At 34.9% G+C, this 22930-nt stretch overlaps 1 protein-coding gene across 5 annotated transcripts in view; it reads left to right on the top strand.

Moving 5' to 3' along the window:
• The window catches only part of LOC143244469 (rab11 family-interacting protein 4A-like), a 49268-nt gene extending 30324 nt beyond the window's left edge, over window positions 1-18944 (top strand). For 3 of the 5 annotated variants that reach the window (XM_076489193.1, XM_076489191.1, XM_076489190.1), the window contains 10 exons: window positions 5270-5305; window positions 5663-5801; window positions 6767-6870; window positions 12374-12464; window positions 12710-12759; window positions 13855-13936; window positions 15060-15197; window positions 15461-15607; window positions 16438-16575; window positions 17080-18944. In XM_076489193.1, coding sequence (XP_076345308.1) covers window positions 5270-5305; window positions 5663-5801; window positions 6767-6870; window positions 12374-12464; window positions 12710-12759; window positions 13855-13936; window positions 15060-15197; window positions 15461-15607; window positions 16438-16575; window positions 17080-17211 — 1057 coding nt within the window. In that variant the 3' untranslated portion in view covers window positions 17212-18944. Of the gene's footprint in view, window positions 1-498; window positions 622-5269; window positions 5306-5662; window positions 5802-6766; window positions 6871-12373; window positions 12465-12709; window positions 12760-13854; window positions 13937-15059; window positions 15198-15460; window positions 15608-16437; window positions 16576-17079 lie in introns of all 5 variants that reach the window. The other 2 variants (XM_076489192.1, XM_076489189.1) reach the window with 1 other exon arrangement.
• The last annotated feature ends 3986 nt before the right edge of the window (window positions 18945-22930 follow it).

Genomic DNA, 22930 nt, shown 5'->3' with positions numbered 1-22930 from the left:
AAAACCAGAGGGCGCTTATTAGATAGGAGACGCTGTTAAAAATAAAGACATCACATATCTGTCTAAAAGATAGGGTGCTTATTAAATAGGGGGCGCTGCTGATTGTTAATAATCAATACTTCATTTTTATTATAGGGCTATCATTTCAAGCACTTGGCCTCATATTAAGTTTAAAAATGTGATTAGTTACGTAGCTATGATGTCATAAGTGTTTTGTTTCTGTTTGTCGTCTTATCAGTTGAATGCGTTCCACAGAAAAGACAAAAACTTACTTTAAACCCCGTCGTCATTCGAAGTTGTCTTTGGTAATTTTTAATTTTTGTAGCTAAATAAAAATTACAAAATATTTATGTATCTATGTATGTTAAAGAAGAACATCAAAACCTGAACCTATTCAGTCATTAACAAGACCTAAAACCTAAAAATATGTTTGTCTTCTCACACCATCTCCTCTTGTTATACAAAACTCCCTGTTGTTTATGCTGTGTATTTCCTTAGCTCTGACAGTTTTCGCAGCACAAGTAGTGCAGGCAATACTGGAAGTAGCGGACGAATACACCATATTCGTAAACTATCTCGACATAGTACATGGTCGCGGTCCACTCTCCGAAGGGCCTCTAGGTACGAGGGATTGTTTTATCTGTGTTTATAAATTGCTATAAACACGTTTTATTTTCTACAACGTTCACTTCATGTTACTATGTTTATAAATTATTGTAAAAAATGTATTTTGTGTTTCATTGTGTGTATTTAACGTGTGCTGATAAACTCTTTGAAAATCGTGTTTTTGTTGTGTTTTCTTTTTTTTTTGTATCTTCGTAATGCTACTTGTGTTGTGTAGAAAACTAGTAACTAACCTATATAAGCCGGTTTGGGTCATGTCACGCTTGATTTTTCGAAACAGAATGGATCATAAAAGCCAAAATTCATTTATCAAGATAGAATAGTTCGATTACTGTCTGAGGGGGGGGGGTGTCATGAAACCTTATAAGTGTAGTGAGTGTTGGTTTAATAAGTCTGAAGTAATGGTGTAGTGTTTGATGACTTAATCTAGAGGCAAGTACATAAAATGGATCTTGGAAGTAAAAAAAGCGGTTCAGTTTTAAACTTTAATAGTTTCCGAATGAAGCTAGATTCTGTTATATCACCAATGTTACTAATGAAAACAAGCCTCTTTAATCAACGGAATATCTTAATTAAGAAATCAATAGATATATCCCCAGTCTTATTGTTTCATTTTATATTTTCAGTAACGACAAGCTACATATTAGGCTTTCTCCTCAGTCCACCACTCGGAATCGAACCCCTGAAAACATGTATAGATATGCAGCTTTCTTAAATTATCGTAGTTAGCGACTGTCTCTGGTAATATTCAAAAGGACAACTAGTGACCAGCTAACGTTTCGTTTATCTTCGTCTCGGCGTCTTTTTTTTTTTTTTTTTTGCTGAAAAGGAAAATCTATCTAGTGGACTGGTGACCACCTAACGTTTCATTTATCTTCGTCTCGGCGTCATATTCCTAATATTTTGATGAAAAGGGCAATCTATCTAGGTGGACTGGTGACCAGCCAACGTTTTGTTTCATGAACATCATCCAATAAATAAGACATGAATGCGGAACTGAGAATCTAAAGAAACCATTAGATAGATGAATAATTAACAAAGGATCCGACTATACAAGTTAATAATAATACATGAAAAAATAATTTAATGATAATACCAAACAACGTGTAGACATAATGGCCGAGCTAACAGTATCTTTACATACCAGATCGTAGAAGTTAGTAATAAATCATTATTATTACACTGTGGTTAAATAAAACACCTTCATAACCTTGTATAACATCCAACCTTCTCTATTTAAAACTCTAACCACCCATTTATAGATATTTATTACTTACAATAATCTAATACGTTAACATAAGCCCCGACATGAATGTAGATAACATATAACAAGTTTGTAAAATCTATCGGAAGCTATATAAGTAACTAACCAATTCTGCTTATCCGGCAATCGTCGGATCAGAAGTTCTGTGAGAAAAAATCAATGTATCTTTTTTTTTCCTTTTTTTTTTGTTTCTGAATCAATAATTTTGGAGTTCAACGACTGGGTCTTGTGTGAGAGACTGGTTTATAGGCATTGAATATAATTCAGAACACGAGATTTCAGAGTAGACCGATCGTAACATGTTACGTAATTACATAATTACGTTTTGCTTTTATTGCCGTTATGTCATTAATTGTAAGAATTTGTTCTGCGTAGGTCACGCTGTTCGTGCGACGTGAGAAATAAAACTGTGTGCAATGCGTACGTTTGTGTGTATAATTGAGCTTATGTAAACGAGGGGGTTCTTCCTTCTTATGGACTAAAATACGTTTGTTTCTTTCTGGCTCAACGTAACCTTATAATCTGGAATTTATGATTCGATTCCTGCGGCATACGTAGGGGATGGAACCCATGTTAAACCTCTGCGTAAGAAAACAACGCCATCTAAGTTAAAAATGTTATAATAATGTTGAATTATATATTATACTTGTTCATGTGTTTATTTTAAAAGAAATCTTGAAAATGGTACACCTCACCTCTTAAGTTTCTCAAACAAAAGCGAAACTGAGACAAATCGAATTTAAACTTACACGCATTAGTAATTATACCGCTTTACAATCGTCCAGTGAATGAGCAGTTAGTTTATGAAAGTACGACACTAAAATCTCAGGTTCGATTCACCGTGGGGAACAGGACGCACAAACGCCCACTGTGTAGCTTTGCACCAAAATTCGGGAACATTTACCACAAGTTAGATCAGTTTGTTGTCTAAGTTAACGTAGATATTGTCTACATCAGTGGTACACAAAGTCCGGCCCGCGATTAGTCGCCGAGTGGCCCGCGATGTCCAACTGGAAAGTCAAACATAGAGAGTTCGCGCGCTTAGAGTTCGAGCCTGCGCGAAGATTAAGCGCTATAGAAGAATATGCATTAGATTAGATACTGGATGGTTCTATATTTGTGTCGAGAATAAAGAAAATTTAATAAGCAAATCTCGTTAATGCATAGGCATTTAATCATTGGCGCAATGACGTAATATTTAAATAATTACGAAATCTCACGCGTTCCAATTGTTCTTCGAGATTTACTTACGAGCCCTATTTTGATATTATTTCGTAACAAAAATGGCAGCTAATCGTAAAAGAAAAGCTGACGATGAAAACCGGCAGTTTCATGACGATTGGACTGCGCAATACTGTTTTGTTCAACAACAGAAGAACGTGATTTGTCTGCTGTGTCATTCAACAGTAGCAGTGGTGAAGGTATCCAATATAAAGCATCATTATGAGTCGAAGCATAAAGATTTCCACAACGTTGTCGGTGATGAACGAACAGCTCGAATTGAATCTCTGCGGCGATCGCTGAATCACCAGCAGAACGTTTTTTCAAAGCAGTCAGCAGATTTGGGTGCAGCATGTGAGGTCAGTTACAATATTTTGTTGATGATAACGAAATCTGGCGGACCGATCACTGATGGTGATTTTGTCAAGCAATGTATGATTACTGCATCGGAAAAGTTGTGTCCGGAAGCAGTTCGCAAGCTACAGAAGGTGGCTTTGAATCGTATGACAGTTCAACGAAAAATTTCACACCTCTCAGCAGACGTGACAAGGCAGCTTACAAATAAAGCAACCAACTTTGTCTACTTCTCTTTGGCAGCAGACGAATTGACTGACATCAGTTCAACAGCACAGCTACTAGTTTTTGTTCGTGGTGTGTCGTCATCGTTTGATATCACAGAAAAACTAATCGGCATGAGTTCCATGAAGGGTCTGCTCTATTCGAGGAGACAGTACGACTGTGTAGTAGTGTTTCATTGGATTTCACGAAACTGGTAAGTATGACAACTGATAGAGCACCAGCCATGACCGGAAAAAGTAACGGGCTGGTAGCACTGTTGATGAAGCATCGAGGAAAGCAGAACAAACAGTTGGTGAAGTTGCACTGTATTGCTCACCAACAGAACCTGTGCAGTAAAGAACTTGATTTTCAGGCACTGATGGCATGAGTGACGAAAACCATTAATTTCATTAAATCACCGTCAGTTTCGAAGTCTTCTTGGTGAAATTGATTCAGACTATGGTGACCTTGTGTATCACTGTGAAGTACGCTGGTTGAGTCGAGGGAAGATGCTCAGAAGATTCTGGGAGTTGATTGATGAGGTGATAGAATTCCTCAGAAGCAAAAACAAAGACACATAAGTGATTTCCATGACTGATCCAGCATGACAAGCTGATTTGACCTTTCTGGTCGACATGACACAACACTTGAATGATCTGAATTTGAAGTTGTAAAGCAAAAATCAGCTTGTCTGTCAGCTTGCAAATCACGTGTCAGCTTTCAGGACAAAGTTGCAGTTGTTCCAGCAGCAAGCAGCATCAAGCAACTTCGTGCACTTTCCCACTTTTCAGTCACAGCTACAGAAGAATCAGGACATTGACACACAAGTTTATGTTGGGAAGCTAGATACCTTGATTCAATCCTTCAACTCACGGTTTCATGACTTTGACCAATGCAGATTGTTTATGAAACTTTTTGCTGATCCATTTAGTGTGTCAGTGGATGACTTGTCAGCAGAATATCAGCTCGAACTTACTGATCTGCAGGCATCTGATGAACTGCGTGTTATTTACCGAGAAAACAATTTGCTTGACTTCTACAAAACGTTGCCTGATATATTTGCTAATCTGAAAGAGAATGCACTTGTCCACACCAGCATGTTTGGCAGCACGTACTGCTGCGAACAGGCTTTCTCGCATATGAAACTGAACAAAACCAACACTCACAATCAGCTGACTGATGATCATCTGGAAGCAGTCTTGCGTCTTTCAACGTAAAACATCAAGTCGGACATTTCTAAGCTCGTAGATGACATGCAGCACCATCCATCGCACTGACTTTGTGACAGTTGACGTATCATAACATTTCTTAGAATAATGTGCAAACTCTTTCATGTAATTGTTATTTGTGTGTTCTTAAATGTGATGTCCATCTTGTGGGTAACAATTGTGGGACGATTTTAATCTTCACTAATTTGAGGCCCCCAACGGTTACGAGAAGTCTGTTTGTGGCCCCTGACTCAAAACGTTTGTGCACCACTGGTCTACATTGTGATAATAGATATATATATTTAGTGTTTGTCAGGACTTATAGCACAGACAGTGTAACATACATAACTGTAACCAATGTTCTAGAAATAACAAAGTTTTGTTTTGTTTTCAGCTCGGGCAAGATATGGTCCTCAAACGCTTTAGCTTGGTAAGTTTCTATACACGGTATGATTTGATTACATATGTACAGTTGTATAAACAACTCCTTACTCTGGTAAGTTTCTATACACGGTATGATTTGATTACATATGTACAGTTGTATAAACAACTCCTTACTCTGGTAAGTTTCTATACACGGTATGATTTGATTACATATGTACAGTTGTATAAACAACTCCTTACTCTGGTAAGCTTCTATGCAGGGTATGATTTGATTATATATATATTCAGTTGTACAAACAACGTCTCACTCCGATATGTTTCTATGCAGAGTATGATTTGAATGTATATACGTACAGCTCATTTTATCTTAAGACAACAACTGAGTCAGAATTATTATATTCAGCCAACTCCACCGAGGGGGTGCTTCGAACGGTGACGTTCTTCCGTCCAACAGTAGGAGGAGCTCCATGAGCTGTGACTCCGCAGAAGACATGTATACTGATATGTCACTGGAAGATGATGTAATGGACCTAAACCAAAAGGTATGTAGTGACCTGTGACAGATGTCCTTACCAAGTTTATGTAGAAATATTTTTACGTTTCACTAATATATTCTACGAGCAGATACAAATAGATATTTGATTAGGTTCACCATTAGTTTCTTTATTACAAATTGTACTTTGATAACCAGAACCAAATAAACGTTAACTGTTCTGTCGTATTACCTTTGTTTGTTTGTTATAGAGTAAAGCTACATATGTTTGTCTGTTAGGTCTGACGTGGGGAGTTGAACCCCGGATTCAGCACTATAAGTCCGTAGACTTACTGCTGTCCCATCAGGGAGCCATATTACACTTAATACTATTATTACGCTACTACCTGTCATCATGTTACCACGTTACCCTAACATGATCTGTTATCCTAACATAAAATGGGGTGATACCTCTCTGTGAAATAAACTGTTGCTACACTGCCCATTATACCTTAACTGTTGTCGTTTTATTTCATAAAATACTTTAATACATCTCCTAGCACGTTTTTCAAATCGATTCGTTGTGGAAGTGGAGCGAAAGTGAATTAGAGATTAGCCTGTCGGGTTGTGGATCTTACGCTCAAGGTTCGAACCATAATCTTCTACCAAAAACTCTCCGCACACTCAGTGGCTAGGATATTATAACTTCGACAATACCAAATTAACACAAGTACTGACAGGGCCATAGCCCTGATATCCCAGCAGTTTTGGAATTCCCCCAGTCTTAGATATGTTTGTTTTGTTTTTTTCAAAAATGCCTACTATTCCATTGATGGGCCCTAAAAGTGTCATACGACAGCCCCCTGGGTGTCCAGTAGGTTTAATACCTTTCTGATTCGGCCATATCTTCATCATCCTATATTCGAAAGAGGTTTACACGTACATTACAGGACATTTTTAATACTGAGCCGTAGTATAATGTAACGTTCAGGTTAGGGACAACAGAGCACCACTCTAGAAGAATTCCTTTCACAGGTCCAGTTGTTGCAACAACAGATAGCTGCCCTTACGGACAGTCAGCACATCACAGATGACTGCTACACCAGAGTTAAACAGGAGAATGCCTCCCTGTTAAAGAGGTAAGTCGGAATTGGTTTATCGTATTTCTTCCAATGGGGGATTCACATTAAATAGATATATATCCCCTTCCTAATAAACCGTCCTCCCTGTTAACAATAATTGTTACTCAGTATTTATGTAGACAGTAGAAAGTTGCCTAAATGAATTTTTTTCGCCCCACAACGTGTCCTGTGTAATACCTCCCCCTGGTGGTAGAGCAGTAAAACTTTATACCCACGGTGAAGAGAGCACAGATAGCCTGTTGTGCCTTACAACACACGACATATATATTTTGTAGAGAAAGTCACAATGGTTAATCTTTAGGGTGTATTAGAAAGGTTTTTGAACTTAATATTTGACCTTACAGATATTACATCGAATTACTAGCAGACAAACTATTAACCTTTAACCTTTACGCCATATGCTTACACACGCATCAGTGTTAAGTAGTGCTGTTTGAAATTCAGGGAATTTTTACTGACGTTAAAGAATGTGTGACGTAAAATATTTTTGTTTGTTTGTCTGTACTCTGAAGTAAAACTATGTAATGATTTCCACTATCTTCTTGATGTATCAGTTTGTAAACGAAAATGTTCAAAACGAATTCAAAAAGACGATCTAAGCTTTCATAAGATCACAATCATATGCTTGTTTCTAATTTATATCCAAACAAACAATGCCCCTGGCGATTTAACATATAGTCCGAGGCCCGAGGGCTTATAACGCTAAAAATTGGTTTCTGATACCCATGATGAGTACAGTAAATGTCACCCACTTTGTAGTTTTCTGTTTAACAACAAATAAATTTCTGTTCTTGCACAGTGTGCCAACAGTAAGGGTGTGTACATTTACGATAATAAAACCTTCGGTTCGTTATCCCGTGGTAAACAGAGCGCGAATAATCAGTTATGTAGCTTTGCATTAAAATCAGTGATAACTAAACAAGCAAACAAAACTTTCATTTGGTACATGGATCACGTAAGTAGACGCCTGAGAAGTGGAAATATGCATAAGTGTTGAACGAGATAATTGTGTACATTGGAGTAGATAAAATACACCCGACATTACAGCACTTAAAGTAACTCTTGGTATTTAGACTAATTATGCCTCGGACGAAGTTTTTGGAACCATCAAAACTTCAGTTAAGTTTGACATATTTATTATTCAAAATATACTGTAAAATTAAAGGGTTAGACGATACAAGCGCTTTTGCAAACAAAGCACATGATTAAAAATTGTTTATAAGAAAATATGCACCTTCTTGTGATAGTTTTTCGTGTTTGCCTAAAATATTTCAGTTGTGTTCCCCAGGAAAAATTATATCAAGTTGTTGTTGTTGTTGATGGGAGAGGGGGGGGAATGAAATGCACGTTTCTAAACCATTAACCGTCGCTTCTCGTACAGAGTTCACGCACTGCGCACGTTCCATAAGCATGGTAGTCTTTCTCCACTCATGCACAATAGACCAAATCGGTATTGTACCAGAAAACATGCTCTGTTCCATGTCATTTTCACGCAAAATGTGTTAATTGATTATTTAATTATCAAGTGAACCCCAAGAAAAGAGAGAGAGAGAAAGAAAAGAATGGAATGGGATTAAAATAAATTGTCTTGTAGTACGACACCATCTACTGGTAACATTTATAACTAGGACCATTAAAAATAATAGAATGAAATAAAAACAAATCGATATCGTACTCTGACTATATTGCAGGTCATCAGAGTTAGTTTTGACATTTAATAAGGCCACATTGTTGACAGAATATTGATTCAAACCTCCACATGAATCAAGTTTAAAATATGGGACTACTCAAACTTAACTTTACATAACAAAGTTGTTTCAAACATATGTTATATAGGTGTTTAACAGCTATTCAGAGAAGCCAGTCAATGTTCAACAAACCAAAGGTTTAACTCTAACACAGTCTTGTCTGAAACTATCCTTTAGCTGCACCTATACATTGAAACTATATAATTGACTTGTTTAAATCTCATAACATAGATAAATTAGTATGTAGAATTATACACGGATTTTTCTCTTCGTTTGTTTGTTTTGGAATTTCGCACAAAGCTACACGAGGGCTATCTGGGCTAGCCGTCCCTAATTTAGCAGTGTAAGACTAGACAGAAGGCAGCTAATCATCACCACCCCCCGCCAACTCTTTGGCTACTCTTTTACCAACGAATAGTGGAATTGACCGTCACATTATAACGCACCCACGGCTGAAAAGGCGAGCACGTTTGGTGCGATGGGGATTTGAACTCGCGACCCTCAGATTACGAGTCGAACGCCTTAACCCACCTGGCCATGTCTTGTCTCTACGTTAAAATACTTCTAATGCAAACTACAGACTCTTTCACCGATAACTTTATGTATCGATATGTATTTACAGTTGTCCATCTGTGCCTTTTTTTATTGAATTAGAAATATTTTTTCCAATAATAGTTCTGACATAGTTGTTCATTTCCACCTCCACGTTAAAATTGTTTTATACATAGAAATAGTTTTTTGATTCCTTTTAAGATATTTACTAAAACAGTGAATACAGTAATCAGATCGAAATAATTTAAACTGCATTTTTATCACAAATTATAGGCCTCTTGATTTTTAATGTTGCGTCATCTTTCAGTTTTAAACTGTACTACTTTTGTTTTAAAAATTCTACCTAGTATGTAACCACCTGTGTTCTTTTCTAGTTGCGAAAAGTGAAGTATGGTATGTATTGTATTATGAATATTTTTTTTTTTACATTATCAAAAGGTTATGTCACAGTTTGGCATACTCTGTCGATTTATTTTTGTGCAGTTACAAGTAAAACAATGGAAACGTTCGCCCCATCTGTTGAGAATTCCAGAAATCATAGTTTTGTTGATTAATACACAACCATGTCTGTTCGTTTGTTTGCTTCAAGTTAAGCCAAAAGCTAAATATTGATCTATCTGTGCTGTCTGTCGTGGTTATCGAAACCCGATTTTTAGCATTATAAGCCTTCTAACTTACCAGTGAGCCCCTAGAGGACAGATATTTATGATAGTTTATGAAATTAATTAATTACTAAAAACATATTTCGTTAATTTACGAATAAAATAGTGGGGGCAAGTACAATAATGTAAACAGCAATTTCACAGTACCCGATACTGGTTGTTAGATGTGGGATAGCGATAGTTACTTTGTAAAAATAAATAACAATATACATAGGAGCTTTACTGTTCATTACCAGAGCTGCGAACAATTGTTAAAAATTAATTCATGCACTATTTTTTTATTCGAATTCTATAACTTGTTACGGCCGTCACCCAGTTTATCGACTGGCATTCTAGTGGTTAGCTCAAGCATGACGTAATGAAACAGAATTAAACCTAAATGTTAGGTGTGTGCTTTTACCTGCTTTCGAAAAAGTGCCTTTTTCACCAGGCTTATGACAGTGCGTGCACTCATTTCGCAATTAAATTTTATTTTTCATATCGAATCTTCATCTAGTGATAAAAGTGTCAGATCTTCTGTTTATGCTGATGTTACCGTGACAACAACTGGTATACGTTCGCGTTAATGTTTCAACAGTGCAAGACTGTTGCAGAATAATCCGGTTTCTGATTTAGGTACATGAAACTGATTTTTTAAAGTGCTCCAGTCGGTAAAAATCAGTTGTTTTATTTCATAGTGACAGTCGTTATTGGATTAAAACATAATGATAGTAGCCGTATAATACAGCCATAGAAACAGTCGTTATAACTTATAGGATTTGAATATAATTGAGTAGACGTATAATCTGTTCTGAACGATTTTAATTTAAATGATAATAAATAAACTGTGCTTGAGTGTTATAGTTGTTAATTTTAATTAATTTTCTCTTTGTAATTTTTTTTTAAACACTTTAAAAGAAGCATTATGAGTTGTGAAACTGTTACTAAAAAACGTAGTTCTAGTTAGTACAGGTAGTCCTAGTTACTACTGGAACTAGTGGAAGTAATACGTTTTGGCTGAAATTTTCTTTTTATTACCGGTAAAGTGAATTTACTGCTAATTTTAACGAAATGTATTTCAAAATTAAACGTCAAATAAATTCTATTTCAAAAATTAATTTTACCAGATTTGGGGTTCCCTGTTGTACCATCAGATATTGTAACCTGTCATTATGGACAGTGTAAGAATAAAATCATATATATATTTATAAGTCATAGATATTGTGCTTTACTCGATAAATACTTCATTACAATCACAGAAAGAACTGATAATTGAAACTTCTAACCCTTTTTAAAGGAATTTGTTTTGCACTCGTTTTGATTTTTTTTTTGGGGGGGGGAGGATGCTGATTACTGTAATGGACCTTTCTGTTATCATGCCTTTTCTTATGCTTTTATGTTTATTCCCCACTGTATACATGTATAATAAGTTATTGTTTAAACTGTAAGTCCTTCCTTGTAAAATATCCCATAATTTCTACAAGTTTTTTTTCAACAAAACAGTTGAACTTGTCCATTTGCAGTTGGAAACACAATCAGAAAACTTGCGTCTTTGTTTTGAACTATTTGACATCTTTAACAGAATGCCCTAAAAGAATAAAATGTGTACAAATGGGTTGAAAATTCCTGAAGAAAGTAATCTTTTATAAATGAATAACACTGTTGTTTTCTTCAACTCTCAGGAGCTAAGGAAACTTGTTCTGTAGATCATATAGAGGTCAGTGTCAACCCAAAACTTCCTGTTCTTAAAATGGTATCTTTTAACTTTTTTTTTTTTTGGAGAATTGGCAAAATAGTTTCTGTTTCAGGAAAGTGTCCATTTAAGTGTCTTTTTGAAGTTTTGACATTACAGTTTTGTAAAGAAGAAAGATGTGGACTGTGTTCTAGATTAGAAATATCCACTAATATGTAAACTTTTCCCCAGTACTTGGATCACTTTCTTAGCACTGAACACTACATAGGAAAACTGACAACAAGATGCTTCAAACAGACTTGTCTATTGAAATCTTCTGTTTTGTGTACCTAAAGATAAAGTTGAAGAATTTTCCATAACAGTAGAGTTGGACACATAAGGACTGCATAAAAATGTGGGTTTAATTGACATAAACCTTTAATGTCAGAAGAAATACTAGTAATTTTGTCCCTTTTCTATGAAACAGGAGTTGATTGGATGCTGCTCTTTGTTGTTCTGTAGTTAGGAACTTTAGTTTTGTGAGTTATGATATTTACTGTTATAACCACTTATTCATGTTTTAACTCTATTGAGGGACTGGATACACCGACTCAGGACAATTCCTTATTATGAAAATCACCTGATCGACATATCGTAACATTTGACAGACAATAAGGGGACATTGAACCACGAGGCCTGCCTTATTCATTTGGTCACTCATCCAGCCCTGACTCCCCAGCTATTCATTAAGCTCTCCTTTGAACTCTTCCAAACCCATTGCATCTACCAGATCTGAAGATAATCCATTTTTAAACCAGTCTTTTATTCTAAAAATAGTTAATAAGCTTATGTAAGGGAGACTTTATTTATTTCCTTCATTCTTTCAGAATCCATTCTTTAGAAGAAAACATTAGAGAGCTAGAAATTAGGTCTGAGGAAAGATTAAAAGAAGAAGAAAGACACCTGAGAGAAAATATGGTAAGAATATCACCACATGTTAGATATCAGATAGTAATTAAAGAATTAATTAAATAAGAAATTCTTTTAAAAATTTACATGTCAATCAATCAATTTGTATTTTTCATTTGGATACAATGTCAGTTAGTAAAATACTTGTTACAAATGTGTTGGTTACTTTTCTATTAGCAGTTATATTCTTTTGTTTCCAAGAAAGAAAAAGAAGCTACCATATCAGATTTTTAATGTTTGTTGTTTTTTCACAGGCTAAACTGGAGAGAGAGAAAGCCATGGAAACAGAAAATTATGCCAGTAGGTGTGTAGCAAATGTAAACTTGACTTCTTGAAAAATGTTATTTGAGAAAAGTTGTATGCATTTTTGGATAATAAATATTTTATATAGTGAAGTAAATGTGTTATTTTTATATATCATTATAATCTTAACTAAAATATTCTTTCTTTGAAAACTTTTTGATGTATGTTTGGTTAGGTTTTGAAATTATATGTCACACAAAATATCCAGTCATTTCTCTTAAAACTAGCTTACTGTAGTTTATTCTGAAATGGTTTTAAAAACACTTATGTCTTGTATGTAACTGGTTCAAGAACTTTAATGGACTGTAACTGTCTGTTGAAAGAAATTGTGAAGGTCTCAGTACTAAAACTGGAATGTCTCCTCAGAAACTCCTGTGAAACAGTATGTTACATAACTATTTAGATGAAAGTTGGTTTAAATCATTGCTAAGTAGTTCTTCTGCTTACTTATATATTGTTTCTGTGTTTTTGGATGAAATCATCAGCTTTAATAAAGTTCTTTAAGTGAAAAGCAACACTGTATTGTTTCACCAGGGTGAATCAAACCCTGAATTTTAAAATTACAAGTCTTCAAGCTTATCACTGGAAAGACAAAGAACAATTTGGTAGTTATTTCAGTATGAATCCTTCTGGGATGAACGAAGGAAGACTATTGAAGGTGCTTGGAACCATCAGTTCACCCCACTTATAATGGGAGTGAGGGGCTATACTTTGAAGTTTATGAGTCAGCATTCCATAAGTTTGTAGTGTTCGTATGCTGCACCTCTTCTCAATCACCCAGTGCTCGTTATTAGATTTAAGGTCCTTCAGGGTGGCAGGAGTGTGAAAACCCATTTTCAAGATTTTGTTGTGGGGGTAAGTAGGAGCACCCTAACCCAAAAAAAAACCACTTTCATTGATCAAGACTGACTTGCCACCAAACTGCCAAGAGACTGTTTATAAAATCTAAAGAATCTGTTAAACATTAGTAAGTGAAACGTTCAAATAAATTGAAGTATAAAACTTTACTTTTAACATAAGGTTTGAGAAAACCAAATTTCAATTTAATAGTAAGTAATGTATTTGTAACAAAGTACCTACTGTGATTTCTTTCTAGACTGCACAGTCTCCAAAAGGAGCATCTAGAGATCAAGGAAAATGTTGTGAGATTCAAGCAACAGATTGAAAGGTTAAAACAGGTAAGAGCAAAGTTCACGGTTCTTCTTTGAGATCAAAATCTAAATCCTTACACTACTCAAGATTCCTCGCCTAAAAATATATCACAGTTTTGGCTTTTAGGTTCAACCAAGTTTATCATCAGCAGTTCATCAAACGTGCAACAAATTAAATCAACTTGGTTAACACTCTTTGACTGTTGACAGTAGCCTAACCACTGTGTTTGTAATGCACTGTTATAAATATTAACTTTACTCTTATTGTTAAATCATGTTAAGACTTCCTGGTCAAATCTGCAAGGAACAAGCTTTGGATATGATATTTAGAGATCCTATATGTCAAAGTTATACTATAGTGTTTTAAACATAGAATTTACTGCACACAAACTTAAATAAATCCACAGTTTGAATAGATTCGGAATGCTTCCACAGCTTTCTAAACTATTATGTCATTCCTGTGATTTCAGAGACCATGCAGTCAATGCTGTTTTTATTATTTATTTATTATCATTCTAAAAAAAAAAATTGTAAAAGTAGCAGGAGTAAGATAGTTTAAGTGATAAATGTAAGTATATTTTTTTCTAATTTAAAATCACTTCACTTTAAGTCTAACTCTTTTTCTCTTCATCAATGTTTCTTAATGATTACTAGAACATTACAAGACTCATTTCCTATTCTTCAAATAAAACTTGAAAAATGTAATCTCCTATCTATTTTCAAATCGAGTCAGAATTATGTTTTCAGTGGGATATTTCAAGATGTGGTACCAGTAAAGAGAGATTCGATAGTCTACAGGCCACACTTTGACAGTACAGATATTTTGTATACCATAAAAGTTAATATATTGTAAGCGACTGCATGAATTTGGGAGTGTGGCTGGAGAGTAGATCTGAGATAAAACATACAGTGCTATAACAGTTGCATAAATAATAAAGCCAAGCTTGGTTTTGTATGAAACTACACAGTTATGGGTCATGTGTTTTTAAAAAGTGTAACTTTCTTTTTGTTCAATATATTTTATCTCAATTTTTTTTTTCCTTGCCAGTGTGCATATTAAAATATACCATTCCTGTTCAGCCACTGGTCAAATATCATAATAATTTATCTTTTACTCTAAGCTTCCATGCTTAATTCTTCATTGGTACAGGAAAAATCAAATCTACGAGAACAGCTAGATGACACATCAGCTGAACTTTCTAGCCTACAGGATGAACACTCTAAATTAGAGGAGCTATCAAGGAGAGAACGTCATCTATTCACACATGAGAGGAAAGCCAATGCACAGGTTAGAGAAAAGTTGGTAAAATTCTAAGTAACAAAACGTGGTAAACCATTAAGATACGAATTCTCACTGTAAAACAATAAATTTACACCATATTTTAATATAAAGGTACACAGACAACATAATTGTTGAATTCATATGATGAAACTTGTAGCTTTCATCCCAAGTGTGTAACTGTGAATTATTCAGTAGTGAAAGGTTTTTTGTAATGTCACATGCTAATTGCTAGGCTTTTTTTGCAATAGGCTTACTTTGGTTTGTTTCAGTTACTGAGGGACCTCAACCAGGAGTTGGATGACCTACGCAGATACCGCTCTGAAACAGAAAACCTCAAACGAACTCACACCCCTAGTTTACTAAAACTTCCATCTCAATATCATGAGCTCAAGCAGGAAGTGAGAAGTCTGCGTGATGTATGTCTTGAAAAACTTTCTTATTTCAGTTATAAATCTAGTACATTTCTCTGTGACAGAAGGTAAGAGTTTACTGTTGTTAGACATGAGAAATTATTAGGGTAAGAGTTTATTATTGTCAGACAGACATGAGATATTATTAAGATAAGAGGTTTACTCTTATTAAACTGACATGAGATATTATGATGGTAAGAGTTGACTCTTGTTAGACAGACATGAGACATTATTAAGGTAAGAGTTGACTGTTGTTAGACATGAGACATTATTAAGATAAGAGTTGACTGTTGTTAGACATGAGACATTATTAAGGTAAGAGTTGACTGTTGTTAGACATGAGACATTGTTAAGATAAGAGTTTACTCTTATTAGACAGACATGAGATATTATGATGGTAAGACTTGACTCTTGTTTGACAGACACGAGACATTATCAAGGTAAGAGTTGACTCTTATTAGAAAGACATGAGACACTAATAAAGTAAGAGTTTGCTAGTGTTAGACAGATACAAGACATTATGGAGGTAACTTGATATTTAGTGTAATTTCACACTAGTGGTTAAAAAGATCATAACATTTTCATTGATGGTGAGAATATTTCACAACTGAAATCAATGTCTGTAGATTTTGGTTGAGTGCAGATTTTCTATTGAGGTGCAGGACGAAACTGATCACAATAAGCTGTACAAAGTAAGAAGGCTCAGTGGGGACAAGTTACAGCTTCATTCTTGTCAGTTGACCAGTAAATATATAGTGTTATATCGTTGAGGTGTATAATATATGACAGTAGTAGTAGTTAGGTATTTCATTTTACTTTTTATGTATACGGTCCAGGAAAATCAGTGTCTCAGAGAAGCTAATGAAGATTTACAGGCACAATTACTGAACCATGGTGTTCGTGAAGGATGTAACCTTCTACATAGTGAAGTGGTCTCACTAGCTGAGGAACTTGAAAACCTTTCAAAAGACGAGGTAAACTGTAATGTAGGAAACATTAAGCTTCATTAATACAGTGATTTAAGATATTATTACATAGATCAGCGCTATAATTTTATGAACTTTGATATATATAAGTTAAGTTTATATTCATGTCTCACTGAGCTACATAAAACCTACATTAACCTAGCCATTTTGGAGAAGAAAAAAACTGAAATAATATTTTTTTTATTAGTATCCTTTTGCTGATATAAATTTGTCCATCTTACAAAATTAACAGTTCATATTTTCATAAAAACAAAATTTTGAGAATTATGCTAGAGGAAAAGTCATAAAATGCCAATATTACCAAAAGTCAGGTTTGATTGTAGTGTTAATTTTGAAGTGCCATGTTATAAGGCTACATTTGTAGCCTTATAACAAACTACTGTGATATAGGTTTAGCCACACTTTTTATATGGTATCAGTAAGTTGACTCCAGCCTTCCATAACCACTGTTCCTTATCAAACATTAACAATGGATTTATCTTTAAATCTTAGGCCATGGAGACATTACGAGAACAACAAGAGGTGAATATGAAGCTGAGAAACTATATAGATGGTATACTCTTGAATATTGTGGAAAACTATCCTCAATTGCTAGAGGTTAAAATATGTGCTACAAACAAATGAGAATTCAAAAGATTACTTCCAGAGGGTTTTCCACTTCTGATATTTTACTTGTGAGAACGTAGAGTATGATGTGTGCAGAAAATTTGGGGCATTGTAAATCTTGTTAAAGTAAAACAATGAGTAGGGCTAATATTTCCAAAAGTACCTTTTTAATGGAACCAAGAACTGAAGTCCCAGAGTATTTGACATCATTGAAAAGCATATATACATCAGGGTTAGAAATGAGCATCTTTGTTGTTTTATTTTCCTTTTAATGTTTTTGGAGTTTACTTTTATAAAGTTAATACTGCAATAAAATCAAAACTGGAATAGAAACATGAAAATCCAAACCACAAAACAGATGGTGACACATAAGTGGAAAATCTAAATGTTTCAAAATAAAATTATTGAAATAGAGTGAAAAAATTTGAAAAGCAAATAACAAAATATTTCCTTCATTGTTATACACTGAGTAAACTAGGACTTTACTCCTGCATGTTGCAGTGAGAAACCATTGTAAATACTAAACAGTTACCATACTCCTAAACACTTCCTTTGTATGGTGTCATCCAATGATATTTTTTTTTACTTGCTCTGTTTTGAGTAAATATTACAGAATCTATTTTATTGACATAGTGTATAGTCAAACTAGTTTGCCATTGTTTACAGATATATTTAAAATCTACCTTGAACCAGTTTTGTTTTGTTTTATACCCAAAGTTAGATCACATGGCTTGTACATGAGGCCCATAATCTTGGAGGACAGACATCTTGAGCTGCTAGAAGTTGTAATTTATAAAATAAAAACTGATAAGAGGAAAAGTTTATCAGGATATGAACAAAAAGGAAAATAAATGTTATTAATGAATAGTTTCAACTCTATTAGAATACATGCAGAAATTTGAAATGTGACTTGGGTTTCAGTTGGTTAGTATAAAACTATGAAGTGATTTGGAAGTAAAATATGCATTGTGATTGGTGTAGAAAATAGCATTATTGTGTAGTTGGTTGTGTTTGTTTCTTCTGTCACGAGACAAATATTAGTTTGTCAGGTAATATCTGTAAAAATACACCAAATACTTGTTTCTCTTCTTCTGTGGCCCTTTGTTATCCATCAAAGGGTTACTTTACATTACATTAAATCACATAAATGTACGGGTAGAGGAGATAAAGGGTTAAAACCTTGTATCAAAGCAATATTACAGATGTTCCTGTGATCCATCCACATCTTATTTCAATAATGAAATAATTAAGGTTTTTCACACTTCAATCTAGTGTCTTATAATAAAACAGAATGATATATATAGGTTGTTAGCTGTAGTTTGTTAAATCTCAATGAAATTGTTGAAAACATTTTAAAGTGTGGGCTATTGAATGTGGAATATTTACACTATTTTACCAAAAATAAATTTATTTCAAATTAATGTTTGTTTTTATGATTTACTGCATTGTGACTCTGTTAGCTTGAGAACTTGATTCTGAGTAGAACCATCACTAATCGACTAATTTTTGAGTAGCTGTGTGTTTTGAACATGGATTGGCTCTTGGTTGGGTAAGATGAGCATTAGATGGTGATGTCACTGTTATTTGAAGTAATTTATATCAATACAAGATAATCTATAATATGTATTAAATAATAAAACTTAGTCATTGGGATCAGAAATGTATTATTCCATGTTGTACAGAAATGCTTTGGAAGAAAACTGCATGTGTACCACATTGATCACAGTTGGCATTAAATGTAAGGAATCAAACAGTATCTCTGCCTCTTTTTATGTTTATAAAAAATATTAAAACGTTTTTACTTTCCATGACATTGCTACTCTCAAGAATTACAATTAAATTATGATTTATAGGTTCATTTACAGATAACAGAAAGGTTGCTCTACAGTAAAACATGATGGGCTATATGTACGGTGTTTACTGCAGAGAATCGAACCCCTAATCTTACTGCTGTAAACTTACTAGTGACCCACTGTGGAGGACCAAGCTGAAGAGAAGAGGACCCATTTCCTGGTTTCCTAAGGTTACAAAATGACAAGATGAAAGCCATTATAGACAATTAAGAGTTCTTCCACCAGACTGTGATGCATCCAGTTCAGTCACAGTTCTGTCGGACTATGATACATCCAGTTTAGTCACAGTTTTGTCGGACTATGATACATCCAGTTTAGTCAGAGTTCTACCAGGCTATGATACATCCAGTTTAGCCAGAGTTATACTAGACTGTGATGCATCTAGTTCAGTCAGAGTTCTACCAGACTATGATACATCACAGTCCTCCACAGTGGGTCACTAGTAAGTTTACAACAGTAAAATTAGATGTTCGATTTTCTGCAGTAAACACACCATACAGATAGCCCATCATGTTTTACTGTAGAGCAACCTTTCTGTTATCTGTAAATAAACCTATAAATCGTAATTATTTAATTGTAATTCTTGAGTGTAGCAATGTCATGGAAAGTAAAAACTATGATACATCCAATTCAACCAGAGTTCTATAAGACCATGATACATCCAATTCAGTCAGAGTTCTACCAGACTATGATACATCAAGTTCTGTCAAAGTTCTACTAGACCATGATATTCAGTTCAGCCAGAGTTCTACCACACTATGATACATCCAATTCAACCAGAGTTCTATAAGACCATGATACATCCAGTTCAGTCAGAGTTCTAACAGACTATGATACATTCAGTTCAGTTGGACGGCATGAAGGTTTCTGTGTTTTGGTTATGATTCTGTGTATCTGGAAAGACTTTTACGATTGTTCAATTTGGAATCTTTTGCTCTGAAACATGAATAAGAAGTGCTTCTACTTACCTTTGTCATGAAAACTCCAACAGGTTTCTTGAAAATAAAAAAATAATGTTTAGAAATTCAGAAGTAAATAAGTATTTGGTTTTATGTACGTTTTTTGGGTATCAGTGGTTTTGAAATGTTTTTTTCGAGTATAGTATTTTTATGCATATATTGCTACCAGAATATCCTCAGAATTAACCATTCGTACAATTATTTTGTAGTAAAGAAACATAACAGGAAACACAACACCAAGCCATTACTCTGTCAGAGAACCACCTAGAGCTAAATGGGATAATTTTATTATTATTCCTAGCAATATCAGATAAGAACTGATACTTCTACAAGCTGTGGCCTTCAGTTGTTAATGGTATTGGTTTTTTTTATCCAATATAGCCTGTTGTGGTTCGATATAAAGCGTGGATGGTTATTAAAGTCGTGAGAACTAGATGCTTATAAAATGAGACATTCTTAACTACTTTCACATTGGAAACTAGCAGAACAGTGAGCAAAAACCCATTTTCATTAGTAGAACCAGTGTTATTCATACACATGTTCTGTATTGTATTCATATTGAACTGAGTTACTAGTTTTGTAGATTGTTATTAAGTGCAAAGATACACAATGGGCTGTCTGTGCTGTGCTTACCATGGGTATTGAAACTCGAATTTTAGCATTGCAAGCCCTCAGACTTACCGCTGAGGTAGGAGAACAGCGTCGTAAGCTTTTGGCCCTGGGTCACTGGAGAGGTCAAGTTATTACACTTAAAAAACAGTTTTAATCTCCTTAAACATATATGTGTCGTTTCTTAAGTAAGTCTAGTTTAAGAATTATTGGAGAAATAAGCCTCAAACAAACTCTTTATTAAACTTAAAGTACCAATCACTTGGGTCAAGTGTGCCAGACTTTTGATCCAAGGTTCATGTCCCAATACCACAAAAAGACAAATATGCCTTTTACTCTTTGGATTCGTGACTGATTAGAATGTTATAAGAGTGACAGTCAAAATCGCACTGTTTGATTAAAGTAGCCCATGAGCTGGCGGTGGGTTATGTTCACTCACTCCTTCCTATTAGTCATATTACTTCAAAATTAGAAACGAGTAGTTCAGTTATCTCTGTAATAGCCCTGTATAAAACTTAATAAACAATAATTGCCAACCTTTGGCGGAATAATTTACAATTTATAAAAATTTTGGACATTGGAATTTGTTGAAACTAGAAGACAGTTTCCTTCTACTTTCTTTATCGTTAAACATTTGTTGTTTATATTTTTTTTCTCACAAAGCTCCACAGAGAGCTATATACGTACAGCTGACTCTAGAATGAAATTAACAGATTAAAGTAAAAGCAGCTATTCAGTAGCACCTACCGCCAACTATTGAGTTACATCTTTCTAACCTAATAGTTGGATATGAGAGTGTTTTTGTATTAAAGAGGTGCGAATAAATGAATGCAAGTATTCAAGAGCCCGTACACATTACATACTATCCTGTAGCCAGATCTGTCATAAAAGTTTACAAACACATGTATCATTTCTTAAATGGTCCCGACATGGCCAGGTGGTTAGAGCGCTCGACTTGTAATCTGAGAGTCGTGGGTTTGAGTCCCTGTCATACCAAACATGTCCGCCCTTTAAGCTATGGGCGCGTTATAATTCGGCCATCAATCCCACTATTCGTTGGTAAAAGAGTATCCCAAATGTTGGCGGTAGGTTGTGATAACTAGCTGCCTCCCTCTAGTCTTTAAGTGCTAAATTAGGGAAGGTTAGCGCAGATAGCCCTCGTGTAGCTTTGCGCGAAATTCAAGAAACAAACACTTTTTAAAACATACATTTCATGCTAAAAGCTTAATATTAAAAATGATAATAAAGTACAGTATGTTCGGAAAGTCACTGTGCAGATTTGTAATCATATTTTATTCAGTCTATTTCAAGCCAGCAACTGATAGCGGTGTTTAGAAACTAAATAAGAAGGATCCAGGCCTGTATTGATGCCAACGGGGGTCACTTTCAACATTGTTTATAATTGTCATTCATATTTACCTCCTGTATTCTATATTGAAACATGTCTGTTAATAAATATATAAGTGCACAATGACTTTCCGAACACCCTGTAGTTTTAAAATGTAATTTAAAACTGTAATCCTTTTCCATCTAACCAGTCGGTCCGGCATGGCGAATCGTGTTAAGGCGTGCGACTCGTAATCTGAGGGTCGCGGGTTCGCATCCCCTTCGCGCCAAACATGCTCGACCTTCCAGCCGTGGGGGCGTTATAATGTTGCGGTCAATCCCACTATTTGTTGGTAAAAGAGCAGCTCCAAAGTTGGCGGTGGGTGGTGATGACTAGCTGCCTTCCCTCAAGTCTTACACTGCTAAATTAGGGACGGCTAGCACAGAGCCCTCGAGTAACTTTGTGCGAAATTCAAAAACAAATTTAACCAGTCTGTAAGAATTAATAAATCTCTCTTGAGAGAAAATAGTTTTCAATGTCGTCTGTAAATCTGAAAATACATGCATGACACAATGCTAGTTATAACGTTGAATACAATCTAAAATAAACCTACTCAACAAAGGAATAATAGGAACCATTGTTGTTTAAATATCATAGGGTGTGTGTGACGTCAACTTATAGTTTTTGTATTACTCTAAAATCAACTATTCACGTCACGACGCAGCTGCACATCACTAAGTACTGTTTGCGTGGATTTGATCTAGCCAATATGATATGTTTATTTTTTACACCCGGTTTTATTTTGTGTGTTTTTTGGGGAGGGGGTGGACTGGTATGCCCAGGTGATTAGAGCGTTAGATTCGTAATCTGAGGACCGCGGGTTCGAATCTCCGTTACACTAAACGTGTTCGCCCTTTCAGCCGTGGGAGCATAAACTGTAACGGTTAATTCCATTATTCATTGGTAAGTAGCCAAAGAGTTAGTGATGA

The sequence above is a fragment of the Tachypleus tridentatus genome, chromosome 2 (genome assembly GCF_004210375.1).
Source record: "Tachypleus tridentatus isolate NWPU-2018 chromosome 2, ASM421037v1, whole genome shotgun sequence".
Taxonomy (NCBI): domain Eukaryota; kingdom Metazoa; phylum Arthropoda; class Merostomata; order Xiphosura; family Limulidae; genus Tachypleus; species Tachypleus tridentatus.
This window is presented reverse-complemented; position numbering and strand designations above follow the sequence as displayed.